General features: G+C 37.0%; 1 protein-coding gene across 1 annotated transcript; it reads left to right on the top strand.

Annotated features, from left to right (window-relative positions):
- Positions 1-971: 971 nt before the first annotated feature.
- LOC110063943 (pyroglutamylated RF-amide peptide receptor-like) lies at positions 972-14,607 on the top strand. Its single transcript, XM_089290775.1, has 5 exons — positions 972-1,217; positions 9,971-10,107; positions 10,813-11,086; positions 12,228-12,485; positions 13,068-14,607. Exons 2-5 carry the CDS (start codon positions 10,001-10,003, stop codon positions 13,401-13,403), a joined length of 975 nt encoding a protein of 324 aa, XP_089146901.1. The 5' UTR covers positions 972-1,217; positions 9,971-10,000; the 3' UTR covers positions 13,404-14,607.
- Positions 14,608-15,079: the final 472 nt, after the last annotated feature.

Below are 15,079 nucleotides of genomic sequence, written 5' to 3'. Positions count from 1 at the left end.
CAATAAAAAAGTGGTTGAATAATAATTTTCTGTAATGTTAACCTTTCCAGCTCCAAGCTAACAGAGGTTACCGAACTTCTTTTGAGAAACACAGAAATATGTATATGCACTTCATCAGTTCCAGACAAACCAGTATTTAAATAACAGTCGCTTCATTAAAAAATACTAAATTGTAACGGAACAAGACTATTGCCAACTCCAGCTACTGTTTATTGACACAGTTTTGTCCCACGTACGAACATAACCTTAATTGACAAAATAATACAAAACACGTTCAATTATCTGAGGCACCCTCCTAAGCTTTCAAAGTTCCCTTATCAGTTTATCACAACATATTCTCTTTATTAAAAAGTAGCGTTTCTACAAGTTAAGGTAGGTAGAAAACCTAAATAATGGATAAATGTGGTGGCAAATTCCATCATATGAGCCTTTTCTAAATCAGTATTCTGATCTTGAGTCATTCTACTGTAAAATTCTGCATTCCCCTGTTCAAAATGCAGAAAGCTGCAGACAAATTGCGTTGCAGACAATTTGCAGTTCAGGCTATTCTGAACCAAAACAACGTCCAGTTTTTCCCAGGATTTGATGAAGTCATTAAAGTTTTCAAATATACAATCTAGACAAGTCTTTGAAAAAGTTAACAAAAAGTAGATCTATCTACGAGCTATTTTAACGCAAGATCATTAACCGATAACATTTCTAAAACCTATTTTTGTTGCTCTGAGTTAACAGAGGGTGGAAACAGCGAAAGGAAAATCCACATAATTTTATTTATGAAACGAATGTCTTTGAAACACCTACTGAGTAAAAAGGAAAATGGTCGCGTATTCATTTCAGTTCTGTCAGATGATGTTTCTTTTTCGAACTTATAGACTTGTGCTCCTTGCAAAGTTAGGTAAGTTAACCATGTCAACTGAATACTTTTGAATTTATTTATGCTGTGCATCAAGTTTAAGTAAACCACTGCATGGTTCCATTTACTACACTACGGCTTAGTAGTTTCACCGGAGACTGTCTATAGCCAACTGCTGTTAACTGTTGACGCACGGCTGCGACATACCTGTCAAAGGATTGTCGAATCCCATTGAATCATTTGACGCGTAAATGTATCGGTTTACTCAGATTTGCTCAGTTTGCCGGCAAACGACAACTTCTCTCCGTCAGTAAGTTTCTGCATCCGCAAAATCTTTCCTTTCTTTGGAACTTGAAGATACAATGTAAGTAGAAAACCTTGGTAACAGGAGAAATAAGTAGGTGAATATCATATTCAGAATTTTTGGTCATCCTCCTACTCCAGATGAAAAAAATAAATCCTTTCCGAGTTAGTTTCAGGAATATTTCTGCCATCGCTTTTGTGTATTTTGAAGTCGTTATCAAAGATGATTCCTTGAAAATATCGAGAACCGAAAGCCGGATTCGAACTCTTTTTTTTTTTTTTCATTTTATCTCTTTCATTTTAACGAATTATATTCGAAAATGCCATCAAACGCTCCTGTTCCATTTCAATTCTTTTACACTTAAGATAGCTTTTAAAATTCGCTAAATGACGTCCCGGTCAAAGGCAGCCCCTTTTAACGAATTATTTGGGAAAACTACATCAAAGAATCCGGTTTTATTTCAGATTTTTTAGACTTAAGATTCTCCTACACGTCTAGTCACTGTGATGAATGCAATGTTAAAATATCTCTGAGTAGTCATACTTAACAATATTTGGGAATACTCTTCTCATTGTTTGTTATATTTAGAGTCTCTTGATTTTTATTGTGCAACCAATTCTCATTGCATAGCTTTCTCACTTTTAAAGAGGTTTAGTCTTTGACAACAGACTTTTGCATCTTGTAACTTTGAAGGCAAATATTGACTAACTGTTATTTTAACCTGTCAAATGCGGTCTGGAATAATATTTGAAAGTAAACTTTACTTCATAAAAGCGGTGTGTTTAATTTCTTTGAATACAATGGAGGTTTTAATTTTGTTTTGTTTTGTTTCTCTCTCATTAAATAAAGAAACATTTCTTTACATTTAAATTAAAAAGAAAGAAATCTGTGTGGTATTAAAATCGTTTACAATATATTTTCGATAAAAAAGGATTTCTGTTTTTGGCTGAACCGGTTCACTCAAAACCGAACTATGAACTAGTAGACATTAATATGCTTGCGAGCAGAATACCAAAACACCTGACGTTTTCGGCCGTGAAAATATTCATGGTTTTCTATGGTCATTGTATTTGCTTTGTCCGGAATCTTAACGGAATTGAGGTGATAAAGATATTTCTAGTTGAAAAAAGCTCCTGGACTAGAGTCGATTTCCTAGTCAGCTTTTGTCACAGTTCCCGGATTGTTTGACACTTCTGAAAAAATGACGAGGCGGTGGTTGACATTTCAAGCTAATAATTGGATGCCTGAATAAACTAAAGCTGGCTTATCAGAGTAATAAAACAAACCAAGAGGTGGGCAACGATTTACGGAAATAATTTGAAATTCATAACACATAACAGTTGAAATTTGAGAAAGGTTTATATTCCACACACGCTCCTCGCTTGATATTAACCTGCCATGACAACTTTAACTGTCAATTGGCGGGACGCTACACGTTCTAACCGAGTAGGCAATTTATTCCACTCATGATTTATTCCATCAATTTAAAGGAACAGATATCAGTCAAGGAAGATTGCTCTTAAACGAAGGTAATTTACAAACGATTGGCGTAGGCCCGTGAAAAAAGCACACATAAATATATATATTATTCAGTTGAGTTATGGTTTTTCGGGGCAGTTAACGTATCGGCCCTCATGACTTTACCACGCTTATTGTATGAATATTGACTACCACTTCTTTACACGGCATCGGAGAGACCACAGCTAACTGCTCTTTGTTGACATCTCCTGTCCTTTTTATCCCCACTTTTCAAATATTGTCAGCCCCTGAAGAAAGCCTCGCAAACGATATCAATCTTTGCCAATTCTATTCAGAGGAATTTCAGGGTAAGTGGACAAATTAACAGTTTGTATAATGTGATCGGATGCGGATAAATCTGAAAAGATCTGTTATTGGTATCCTCCCCCCTATCCTGTTGCTATAGAAAATTAACGTAAGAATTACGTGGTGATTTGCGTTATTTAGGTCTGGCTGCCAAAATAAGGTTTTAAAATATATTATGTTTACTTAGGATTAGGAAATCCATGGATAGGATGAAATTTCGATTTTTTTTTATTTGCTTGACTAAGCCTTTAGTGTACTATGTTGTAAAAGTGACCTGCCTGCATTAAACTCTTTCTTCGGTTGCTACCACAATAGATGAAAGTTTAGGTCCCTTGATCCCTTCCTATATCCAGTAGCGTTTGAGCACACCCACAACAAGCAAAACCCAGCATTAAAGGTAAGATATTGTTTAAATGCGTTTCAATTTATTACAGGTGGCATGTAAAAAGCGTCTTTCGCTTACAACTCATTTGGTCGAACACAAGGTCAGGGCGCGCTTTGGACTTTTTACTTTAAGTAACCACGACGGTGACGCCGAGGACAACGTCGATTAAAAAATGATTTTATATTTTACCTACGAATGTCGCGATACTCTGAAGTCCTTTACTTTGTTTATCACTGTCAAAACTATTAGGAACCTGAATCTTGGACCCAGAGATAAATTTGAACTGATAAAATTTTAAAAAATTACACTTCGTGGTTCACGTTCTTGGGGCAACGCAGAACCTGGTGATTTCGCGTTGTTGTTTTGCAAAGGACTGCAAAGAAATGTACACAGTCATTGTACTGAGGGAGGCGCGGTGGCCTCATGGTTAGTGTTCGGGGTTGAGCCCTGGCCTGGGACACTGTCTTGTGTTCTTCGGCAAGACACTTAAACTCTCACAGTGCCTCTCTCTCCACCCAGGAGTGTAAATGGGTACCGGCGAATTGTTGGAAAACCTAACGGATTGCGGGGGAGTGACCTGCGATGGACTAGCGTCCCGTCCAGGGGGAGTAGAAATACTCCTAGCCGCTTCATGCTACAGAAACCGTGATAAGCTCCGGCAGCTACATGTATGAGCCAGTCGGTTCCAAGGCTTCCCTTTTTTACTTACAGCCATTGTTCTGCTCATTAAACCTTTTGTTTAGTGACGATCGTTGCCATTGCCGTCGTGATTTTTTTAAACTCCCGACTGCTGATTCGACGCAGCGCATTCTCAAGGATTTCGAAACTCGTAAACTTGGCGGCAAAAGAGCCATTATTTCGTTTGTCCTATGCCAGTTCTTGTTTACGCTGTTTTCCTTCCCAAGATTCCACATTGTGTTGTGTAGGCTACAGTCTTTTGTTAGAAACTTAAAAAAATCAGAATACAAAGAACGAAGTAGTTTTAAAGGGTTTTTTTTTACATTTCCGCCAGAATCCAACTAAATGCATCTCGGTAGTAATTAGCCAATCTCTAAAGAACCGCTAGTTAGAATTTCGGGAAACAACAGGAAACGAAGCAAATTGTTGATATTGCAACTATCCCTCAACAAAGTACAACACTTTAGCAAAGACTAATAGCAGCATTCATTTTCTATCATTAACGATCCAAATGATGGTTTTAAGAACGATTTAACTTATCGGCTTTCTTGTGTTTGCTAAAGATCCTTATGTCTCATCTTCAGTACTGTATCAGGTAGACCAATTATTGACATAAACGTCCCCATAGGTTGGTAATTTTCACCGTAACGAGTCTATTGCTAAATGCGTTGGTTGCCATATTTTCGTCTTTTGTACGACCATACACGCAACTTTTGAAAATATCTCGTAAATTATACTATTCTGTCGCTTACTTCCGCGATTGCAAACATTATACTTTCTTCTTCAGAAAAAAAGCAGAACAAAAAAACTTGAATTCATTTCAAATGCAAGGTAAGTAAAATGCCGGAATTGAAGACTTAAGTAGTGAAATGTCATATTTGGCCAGCTAATATTATAACGAATTCAGGTAACATTACTGCTGATTCTGTTTTACAAGAAGGAAAATAAAAACGTTTTCTACTACGCATTTCTGCTAGTGTTTATCCTTACCTTATTGAGATATCTGAAAGTATCGAAGATATCCATAAACAGGAACTGGTAGACTTCGAATTAGATTCGGAATATTACGAATGCACTATTATCCGCAATGTCATTAATAAAGGATGTGGTTTCCTTTCAATTCTTCGTTGAATACCACCGTATGGACAAACCAAACACTTCTTAATAAACCCTCTATACGGTTAGCTTGGCATTTGCGAACTAAATTCATGGACCAGTCCAGCAGGGTGCCATGTCAACACAGAAGCCTCAAACAAGGTTAAACAACTGAGTAAAATACCCAGAAACACAGTCAATATCAAGGTTATTTCACACTGAAAACTCAGAGTCTAGCTAGCTGGGGGTGCCAGTACAAGACACTCTCCCCTCCCTCCAGCTTTTGACAGCTGGCCACCAGCAAACCACCAGCAGATAGGTCAGTGTCTGGGCCATGTGCCCGGCCTGGCCGTGAAGGAGCCCCCCTGGGTTTAAGGTCGCTAGCTTAGCCTGGATTCGGGCGTAGCCCGAATCCAGAAGAAAAGCTAGCGGGCATGTTTTTGCGAAATCACTCAGATATATATATATATAAATCCTTTATTTCTCTAGAATTTAACAAGAAGACAGTGACGTGGCAGAAATTTGAAAACGTAGCTCTATTTCTACAGTTACGCCCAGCTTTTTGATAACGTTCTTCAAACCGGGGGAATGCGAAGACGCCGAGTTTTCGTTTTCGTTTGGCGGAAAATATTTGAAAATGGAGCTTCTCGACAACGATAACCTCACGATAATCACGTGATTTCTCTGCCCGAATTTTCCTCAAACACAAATCCAAAATGACCGGTGAGTGTTGCGTTTTCAAATTTCTCCGGCGTAATGTGGACGGTAAACATCTGAAGCGTTTTCAGAGTGAAACCTCGGTTTTCAAATTTCCCTGGCATAGTGTGGACGCTGCCTTTACCTGAAGTTTGAAAAATATTATGGTAGTTTTAATTTAGGAAAGGCATATTGAAAATACTTTATATTATAATATAATATGTCAAATTTTCTCGCATTTTGATTGGTCCATGCGTATGATCTATTGAAAGATAGGAAAACGCCGTTTCTTAGCGTGGAAACTAAAACGTTTTTTGCTACAACGTTTCAAAAAACTTTGGTGAAAGTCGTGTTATTTTAAGATGTCAAATTTTTTAATATAACGTGAGGAAATGATTTGCTTTCACCAAATAACATGTCAGGTACGATATAATTTTGAGGGTTGGCTAAAATATATTCATTTTCTTTATTTTTTTTAATTATTCCACAGCTTCCTAACGTAAGGTAGGGATTTTTTAGATAACACTAAACCAATATTACCCCAAGGTGGAGATGATAAGAAATCGTTATTTGAAGGAAACTTAGCAAGAATTCTACTAAAAAAAATTAGATAATTCGTGCACGATTTCTCTAATCGAGGTGATAGTTGATGAGGCCAATCACCCCATAGAAACCGAGAGCGAATACGCTAATTGTTAACTATTGAAAAACTTCATTAATAAACCATGTGGATCACATCTGCTCGAAACAAACTGGACGAACTCCCATCTCTCCATATCAAAATATTGTCAGATACGCTACGTTTAACTTTTTGAGGAAGCCTCCTAAATTTTAAAAATCCACTTTTTTCTGCAATTGCAAACAATTTACTCTCTCCGTTCGGGTCAGGAAAAATGCTTCCTCAAAAAATCTTGAATTCATTTGAAATTCAAGGTAAGGAAAATATCTTCAAATTTGGTCAGCTAATATTGTATCGAAGTGAGGTTAGATTATTATTTATTCTGCTTTACAAAAAGAAGAAAAACCGACAGGTTCCTACTACTATTTTTTTTTTTATATATTTTACTATTTTTTTAACTCTCGCCACCTGGGCAACATTTCGTTTTTGCCGTTGTGACCAAGAATTAACCAATAAGAACGTGCCTTTTATTCTGTTGAACTCCAGCAAGGCAACTAAAAAGAAAAAAACAACGAACGTCAACAATAGAAAAAAGACGTTCCGATGCTTCATGCGTGATTTCAATAACAATAGATCTGAATAAAAAGTAAGGGTTACGGGTGCTAACTACAAAATATAGAGAAATGTCCTTTTTATTGCTGTGTTGTAATTAGCACCCGTAACGCCTAATTTACAAAACTTATCGATGCTTTTTTCAAACCTGGTAATAATGTCACATGACATCTAAACGTCATTTTAGCTTTGATATTCATAGTAAAATGTTTTCTTTTTTTAATCTTCGCTGATAGACTGAAATTTGCGCAGAAACGGCAAACGACGAAACAGTTTAAGTTACATACGGTCTACGAGCAACAGAACGGTTAGAGCCAATAGAAATCACCTGCGCACATGTCTCTGGACATGTTTATTTCACCCCTTGTTTTACATCATTCATGATTTATATTAGTACCACCTACGTCATACGCTAAAATTGAAATTTACTCGTTTTGTTAAAGTAGTTAATTTAATTCGTGTGCTTCTCAATAAATTTGAATGCAGTTTCCAGTAAAACTTCGAACAAGTTATTTACACAACATATTAAAAAAAACCTTTGTGAAAATCGTACCTTTTAGTTAACGTGCCAAAATTTCAAATATAACGTGAGACATATATTTGCCTTCAAAAAATTAAGATGTGTGTATGACTGACTTTTTGTTATTTTATCTACATCTTGATCTACATCTACATTTATAATCTGCAAATTTGTACCATCTGCAGTTTCAATCTCGTTGGCATTGCTTCAAAGATATTATTTTTTATGGGGTTGGCTAAAATAATCACATTTTTGAAATTCAGCTACTAAAGGTAAGGACCAGTTTTTGTAGTTATTTAGACTTCTGGTATAGTCGAAGGTTTGACGACCAGGTTTAATATTTAGCATAGTGGTCGGTATTGTCCTTTTAAAAGCTTTGTTATTTTCACGGGATGAAAATACGGTCGCCGGACTTGCAACTTATGAAATAATGTCACGTTAAGGTCTTTGAGATGTGTTGTGAAGTTCTAAACTGCTTTTCCCAAGTGGGTATTTAAAAATCGAATCGCCAAAAACAACAGCTAAAATCCCGATCTTTTTTTCTTTGTTTTATTTTTTTGACTTATATTATGTAATTTAATTTTATATGATTTATCTTTATATGAACTATGGACTATTTTGTGGAAATAACATCATATGCCTTATATTTTTTTATGTTATCAAAATTTCTTTCAACAAAATTAACAAACCGAGTCCGTCGACATGTTCAACACATTGTCTTTTATAAGAAGTGTCTTGGAGCTTGCTGTACACTTAATTTTCATTGCATATGGTTCGGCTTTGAAAGTGTTATCATCGAGTCGAAAATTTAACACTTAAATCTCCAGCGTCTTAGCTAGAGGACAAATATTGCCAAACTAATTTTTCAAATGCAGCCTGCGGTCTTACTTTTGTTTTTAAACACGTCAGTTGAATCTACAGCAGAGTAACAATTCTTGTCCGTAGAACTGTTTTACTAAGGGACTTCAACACCAAGGGTTATTTCTCGTTCTACTCATTTTATGTTCCATGAGGTCAATATCAATTAAGTTTTGGGAGCTGTTTGCTCACACCAAACTTTTATAACTGTTAAAAGAACAGGAGGACCCGATCTGATCGTAGTAAGGCCTTCTAGTAGTAAGGCCTTCTAGTAATCCTCCCGATTTTTTAAAAAGAAGAGAATTGCCACCTCGCAACTTTTGTGATATAAAACATTTAATGTCTAGGTGTTGTTTTCGGATTGATAAAAATGCCATTTTAAAGCATTTGAGAAAGAAAACGTTGTTGGTTGCGTTGAAAAAAAAAAAAAAAAAAAAAAAGAATGCTATCAACAGAGGACTAAGGCTCAATTTCAGCCTGAAATTTTTATATTTCAGCCTTTCAGCCTGAATATATTTACGTCTGGTACACAAAGCTCTTTTTCAGTGACAGAAATCAAACATTTGTTTCCTTACAAATTAAAAGAGTGATGAAACTGTCGTGCTTATTGAAACATTCACTCTTACAATTTAGCAGCATTTAATCAAAGAACTTATATTTGGAGGATTAGTTTTGCTTACGACGTAGCCGAGAATTATTGACATATTGATCAAGGCACACATTTTATTAACGTTTATAAGGCCAAACGACCCTTTCTAGCCTGTTTACTCCCAGCGTTTCTAATAAAAAAAAACTAACGAAAAAAAAAGTAACATTCGAGCTCAGTTAACCCCCCATGCTCGATTGCGTGCGGCAATCAGGCATAAGCAAACATTTAACTTTGTGGAATTTTCATTTTGCCAAATCAGGTTTGATTTTGTTCCTATCTCTAGAAAAGGAACCGTAAGTTCAGTTTTCTTTCTAAGCGTGTCTATAACAAAATTCTCAATCGTGATTGGTTCTCCGCGCGCCTATTTGTCACGTAATCGGCGTGCGATCACGTGGGTGTTTAATTGCAGGCATCCAATTTGAATTTTTCTTAATTGGATACCTGTAATTGGATACCCACGTGATTCGCACGTCAATTATGCTCGCTTTAATGGCTTCCTTCGCACTGTTTCCTACAGTTTTCAAAACTTATGACATGCGTAACAGACGTTTTCGCTCAAAAGAAGTTCTCAAAAGACATTTTAATTCCGAAATTTGTAATAGATACGATTAATTAGTAATTGGACCTCGTGTCTTACAATTCAGGGAGTAATCCTACTCGTAATTTCAAATCGGCCTTGGATTTTGAAATCACTCGCGCAATTACTCCCTGAATTGTACTCCACTCGGTCCAATTACTATTACTTCGCACTTGGTATACGACGCGACCCATTTCACTTTAACTCTGCCAGATATTTTAACTGCGTAATACTCGACAATCCAGGTCAACGAGGGCTAATTATTGTCCGCGGTTTTCTCTTGCCTTGTTTCTTATACAGGTGAGGTAACCAACACTGAACCTTTCAGTCATGTCTGAATCAGCTGGTATAACCACAGTTCTCGTCATACTTGTCATTGTAGATGTCATTGGAAACTCTATTGTTTGTTTGGTCATCAAAAGAAATAGGGACATGAGGTAGGCACTGAGCCGACTTCTTGTACGTAACCGACTATTTTTTTTGTTTTTTTGCGACCCCTCTCTCTCGCTTGTTTCCTTATGGTTACTGCAATGTCCAACTGAAATTTTAAAAAAATTACCTTAACTTGGAGGTTTGTGTATAGCGACCCTGCAAGAGACACACAATTTTGCAGCGGGTTCTACTTTGTCCAAATTTTGCGATTTTGTTTTTGTTTTTTTCATGACCAAAAAAGTAAACCAAAGGAATTAAAAAATATAAAAATAAGGGCAAATAAAATGAAAGAAGAAGAATAAAAAAAAAAAAAAAATGACTACGAATCAACCACGTCAGAACCAAATGCTACTGTAACAGAGTAAAAATTGAATCAACATCCTGAGTGACATGTTTACCAACTGCAATGCCATAGTTTACGTGTCACTTTCTGGCATATTCCGATCATGTCTTAACAAGAATACACAGAGAGAATAAGCCAACCTCTCCCTACAAAACAGGGAGTGCAGCTAACTCACAAAATTAAGCTTAGCCTTCCTATAGAACGTTTTCAATGACGTGGTCAGCAGCTATGTAAATCAAAGTGTTCACGTAAGAAAAGAGTTCAACTGTAGGACACCAATATGGAAGCCTTGACGTCATATAAAATACTCTACATCTTATCCCTTTCAATTTTTATCTCTGTTTATACAATACTTTTAATTCCAAAGGAATCCCATGAATTATCTGCTCATAAACCTGGCTATAGCGGATATCATCTACGCAGTGTTCATAACCCCGAGAGTTTTCTACAAACTGCCCTTCACCTACCACCCTGACGGGGTGTTTGGTGTAGTGTTATGCAAATCCGTGACAGGCGGAGTCTTCGCGTGGACTGGGTCAGCTTCTGCAATCGTCACGCTGATTGCAATCGCCATTGAACGATATTATGCAGTAATGTATCCCCATGGTAACAAGTGGAATCTTACAAAGCGTAAACTGAAGGTGAGTTTAGATGACGAACTTCAATGAAACCATCGATAGTGAGTCATTACCTACACGCACTTTCAAAGTTCAGGGTTATTGCTGAACACTCCTCGCTGGAATTTTTCTGTATAAAGGATTCTACTAAGGGAATCTTAATAGCAATGAAACTATGTACTACTGTGGAAGGTAATCAGGCAGTTAATTTGGTTTTTGGTAATGGTTTTACTACGGTTTGAGATTGTCTGAGTAGTCTAATTGCTAACTCATTGGTTTGGATTTGGTTTTACGGAAACACAGAAAATAAGTTTTACGTCACATGTTCGAACTTCACCCCCAAGCCTTGTTTGACGGAAATGTCTCAAACCTCTGGCACCTTTACGTTGTTTCCACGCGAGGATTGCTTTTTTTTCTTTGTTACAATATTTTTTTATCTTTTTGTTTTATCCTTGCTGCTTTGGGAAATTGTTGATGATAACATTTACATGTTGTCCAGCCTCTCCTTACGAACACCTGATCTCTACCTCTATAATGCGGACATTCTGCTCCGGCCCTTTAATTTGCTGTCCGTATTAGAGAAGTCCAACTGTTTCCTTTCGTGCGTTTTCCCGGCGTGCTTAAAAAATTGCAGGCGATAGTTCATTAGGAAATCCAGACATAAACAATCCAAATGAATAAACAATCAAAAGTTGAAGCAAACACGAAGACAAAGTGCGCGAGTTTTTTAAGTTAATCGCTTAGCGTAATAATGAAAAGCCATAGGAAGAGTTACATTGGACACTTAATAAAACACCGTTCCATTTAATAAATTGACGTCAGTTTTTAATGCGTCTGTCCCGTTATTGATCATGAATTTCGTCAAAACATTGTCAAAGTAGCCGTGGATCCATTAGGCGATAGCCGATTGGATCCGCAGTCTGCTCTGACAATATTTGGACGAAATTCATTGTCAATAACAGGACAGACGCATTAAAAACTGACGTCAATTTCTTTGTTACAACAACAAATTGTCAAATTGCCCGCTTTCTCTCGTTACGTCAACATCGCATAAATGATAAATTCAGGAGGTCTTTCGGCTTATTGGCAATGAAAATTAGCCAATGAGTGCACGATAATTTCTGACGTTGTTGTAAAATATGAGACTTATACTTGACAATTTCAGGTGATCATTCCCGTCACTTGGATCTGCGCCATAATATTAAATCTTCCGCTGATGATTGTGAAGGACGTGATAGAGACAAAGAGCGGAAACTCTTGCGTGTCCATCTGGCCAGAGGACTGGATGGGCAAGGCGTACAGTGTAGCGTGGTTTGTTGGAGTTTTTATTCCCTTGATAGTGATGATTGGGCTGTATTCCAGAGTCGTGTACGCTTTGTGGTTCAAAGGAAGTAACGGAAGTCAGCTCACCCAACAGCAGAAAGTGAGTCTGATCCGGGGGGACTCCCTTATAAAAAGATCGGGGATACTTCATCTAAAACCCCATTGCCTTAGATTTAGATTTAGTTTGTCTTAGAGTTGGTTGCCCGTTGTTCGCCTTCCTGTATGTCAGTTTTACATCTTGAGAATTTTCATGTTCATTTGGCAACTATTTCAACGTTTTAAAATGCCTTAATTTTTCTCATGGACCCTCAAACCTTTTTTTTTTGGCGCAAAATCCATTTAAAGCCAAGTTTTGTGACGCAAAATTCCTTCCGCTCAAGGATTATAATGGAATTTTCTGATGTTTGTATTTCTTTTTCCCTCTTGCAGTCCGTTGATGGTTTCTGCAGCTATTGCAGTACATTAACTAGTACTTTCGCTAAGTCGATTGTGTTTTTGTGTGTTATTTTTTTTACCTAAACACAAAAGTAATAGCTTGTAGCAGCTGGTACCGGACCATCCAAATTAAAGTAGCTTTGTTGATTAGATTTTATATTACTAGTCAATCGGATTTGGTTCCTCTAAATTAGCCTCAGTGTTGATCATATGCCGTCTTGATCAGATTTTATTTCTCCATCCGCAGGGCGTCATGAAGGTGCGGAAGCGCGTCACCTTGATGGTCGTAGCTGTCACTGCCATATTTGGAGTCTGTTGGGGCACAGGCCAACTTGTTTACGTCCTACTGTACTTTATATCCGACGACATTGGCGCCGTCTTGCTCGCAATTTCTGACGTCATGATTCTGTTCAATTCTGCTGTCAACCCGTTTGTGTACGCTCTGTTGAACCACCAGTTCAGGGAGAAGATCAAGAGAATGATTTGTTGTTCTTTAGCGACCAGGGTTCATCCCGATCTTCAGGACACGCAGCTTGCGGAGACCACCACTCAACCGACCGTGGGAACAAGTTCCAAGCAGTGATGTGTTAGTTTTAATCTAAGTTTTTGGGCTGTTCGAGTTTAGAACTAAGAACGGATAGAATTTAAATGAATTTAGATGACATTTATCCTAAAATTAGTGGACTTCCACTTTCAAAACATTATAAGAATAACAAGAGCGCCTACGCATGTCTGTCTGTCTGTCTGTCAATATCGTTTTGTATTTTTTGTTTTCTTTTGTTTTCTTTTTCTTTTTCATATAAAATATGTTACTTATTTTATGTAAAATGTTTGTTGATGGGGACAAATTTATCAGCTGCTGAAACAAACACTGATGTTTGACCAAATACCGGCAAAACGAAGATATGTAAATTATACAAAACACAAACAACCCATGTTCTTGAAGCTGAGGGAGGCTAAGTGTTGTTTCGTAGAGCTATACATGGCTATAAAGAGTCCACCAACAGAATTACTGCATGGAAGCGATAAACCACTGACCCAAGACCTCGTAGACTCTTCGATACGAGATATTTATGTGGAATTACTAACGGATCAGTGATCTGAGTTCTTCAAGCTACAATTTTTTGCCATCAGGAACTCGTGGAAGGTTAAGAAATGCATAAATATCCAACTTGTAACTTATCCCGTTCTCATTGAGGGACTTGCCTTGTCTACTGGGACTTTCAAGATGTCGAGATTTGTTGAAGTTTGAAGTTTATATTGCACTTTTTTTTTATTCTTTAAATTACAGCTCCAGAAATTAATCCGTCTTGTTAACGCAGGAAAAAGTTTTCGAGGCTAATCTTTTCAGGGCAAAAATTAAAAAGTAAAATATTTAAGCGAGTGACTGCCGTATTTCCATGTTGTATAGACTGAAAAGGATTCCATGTTGCAGCTGCTCCGCGTTCTTAATATGATAAATATAGATCTGTGGTCCAAATTTTAATTAACCTGAAAACGCGGACGGAATAAATATTAACTGAGAAACTACCTCCTTTGATCATGTTGAAGAGAAACTTTCAATGAAATGTTTTGTAACGCTTCTAAAAAGGAAAATATGAAAAAAATAATTATAAATGGTAGACATTGCTCTTTTTAATTAAGTAACCCTTAATCAGTAACCAAGCCCGAAAGAAGAGTATTCAAATTGATAAGAGGTAAAAGAAATGATTTCTAAGAGAAAATGTTTGTAAAAACTGCTTGTAAGAGATTTTACAAAGAATAAATGAAGACAAACAAGTATGCCAGAGACGATGAAAATTGTGAATAAATCCTCATGCAAGTTGAAAACCCACTCCATAATTTAATCGAGTTCACTTTTGTTAGCCCACCCTGTGGTGTTTAGATTTTCTACCGATCTTCAACTTTATTACCATACACAGATAAATATACGGTCAGAATTTGACTTTTATCGTTAATTATATCGAAAAGAAGGTTGAGAGTACTCTTCGGAAAATATTCCCCTCTGTCCTGGTTGTCGAAAGAACTGCACTAAGACTGCCTTTACTCTCGAAGATTTTTTCCACGGACTCGTGATACTTTGGTAATGCTTTTTTTTTTTTTCCTTTAAAAAAAAAGTTCCCGTGTGGCCGTCTCCTCGGAGATTTTGAATCTAAGATCTAGAGTGAACACTTTGACTCCAAATACTGTTAAAAATTTGCAATGTTTTCTTGCGGTATGAACGATTTTTCCAAGAAATAGAACGGGCATTTTTCGCCT

Source organism: Orbicella faveolata, unplaced genomic scaffold (assembly GCF_042242905.1).
Source record: "Orbicella faveolata isolate gen_17 unplaced genomic scaffold, um_ofav_v1 contig_2, whole genome shotgun sequence".
Classification (NCBI taxonomy): domain Eukaryota; kingdom Metazoa; phylum Cnidaria; class Anthozoa; order Scleractinia; family Merulinidae; genus Orbicella; species Orbicella faveolata.
This window is presented reverse-complemented; position numbering and strand designations above follow the sequence as displayed.

Coding starts and splice junctions, on each gene's coding strand:
- LOC110063943 (XM_089290775.1), top strand. CDS start 10,001: ATGTCTGAATCAGCTGGTATAACCACAGTTCTCGTCATACTTGTCATT. Junction 10,108..10,812: donor AAAAGAAATAGGGACATGAG/GTAGGCACTGAG, acceptor TTAATTCCAAAG/GAATCCCATGAATTATCTGC. Junction 12,486..13,067: donor AGCTCACCCAACAGCAGAAA/GTGAGTCTGATC, acceptor CTCCATCCGCAG/GGCGTCATGAAGGTGCGGAA.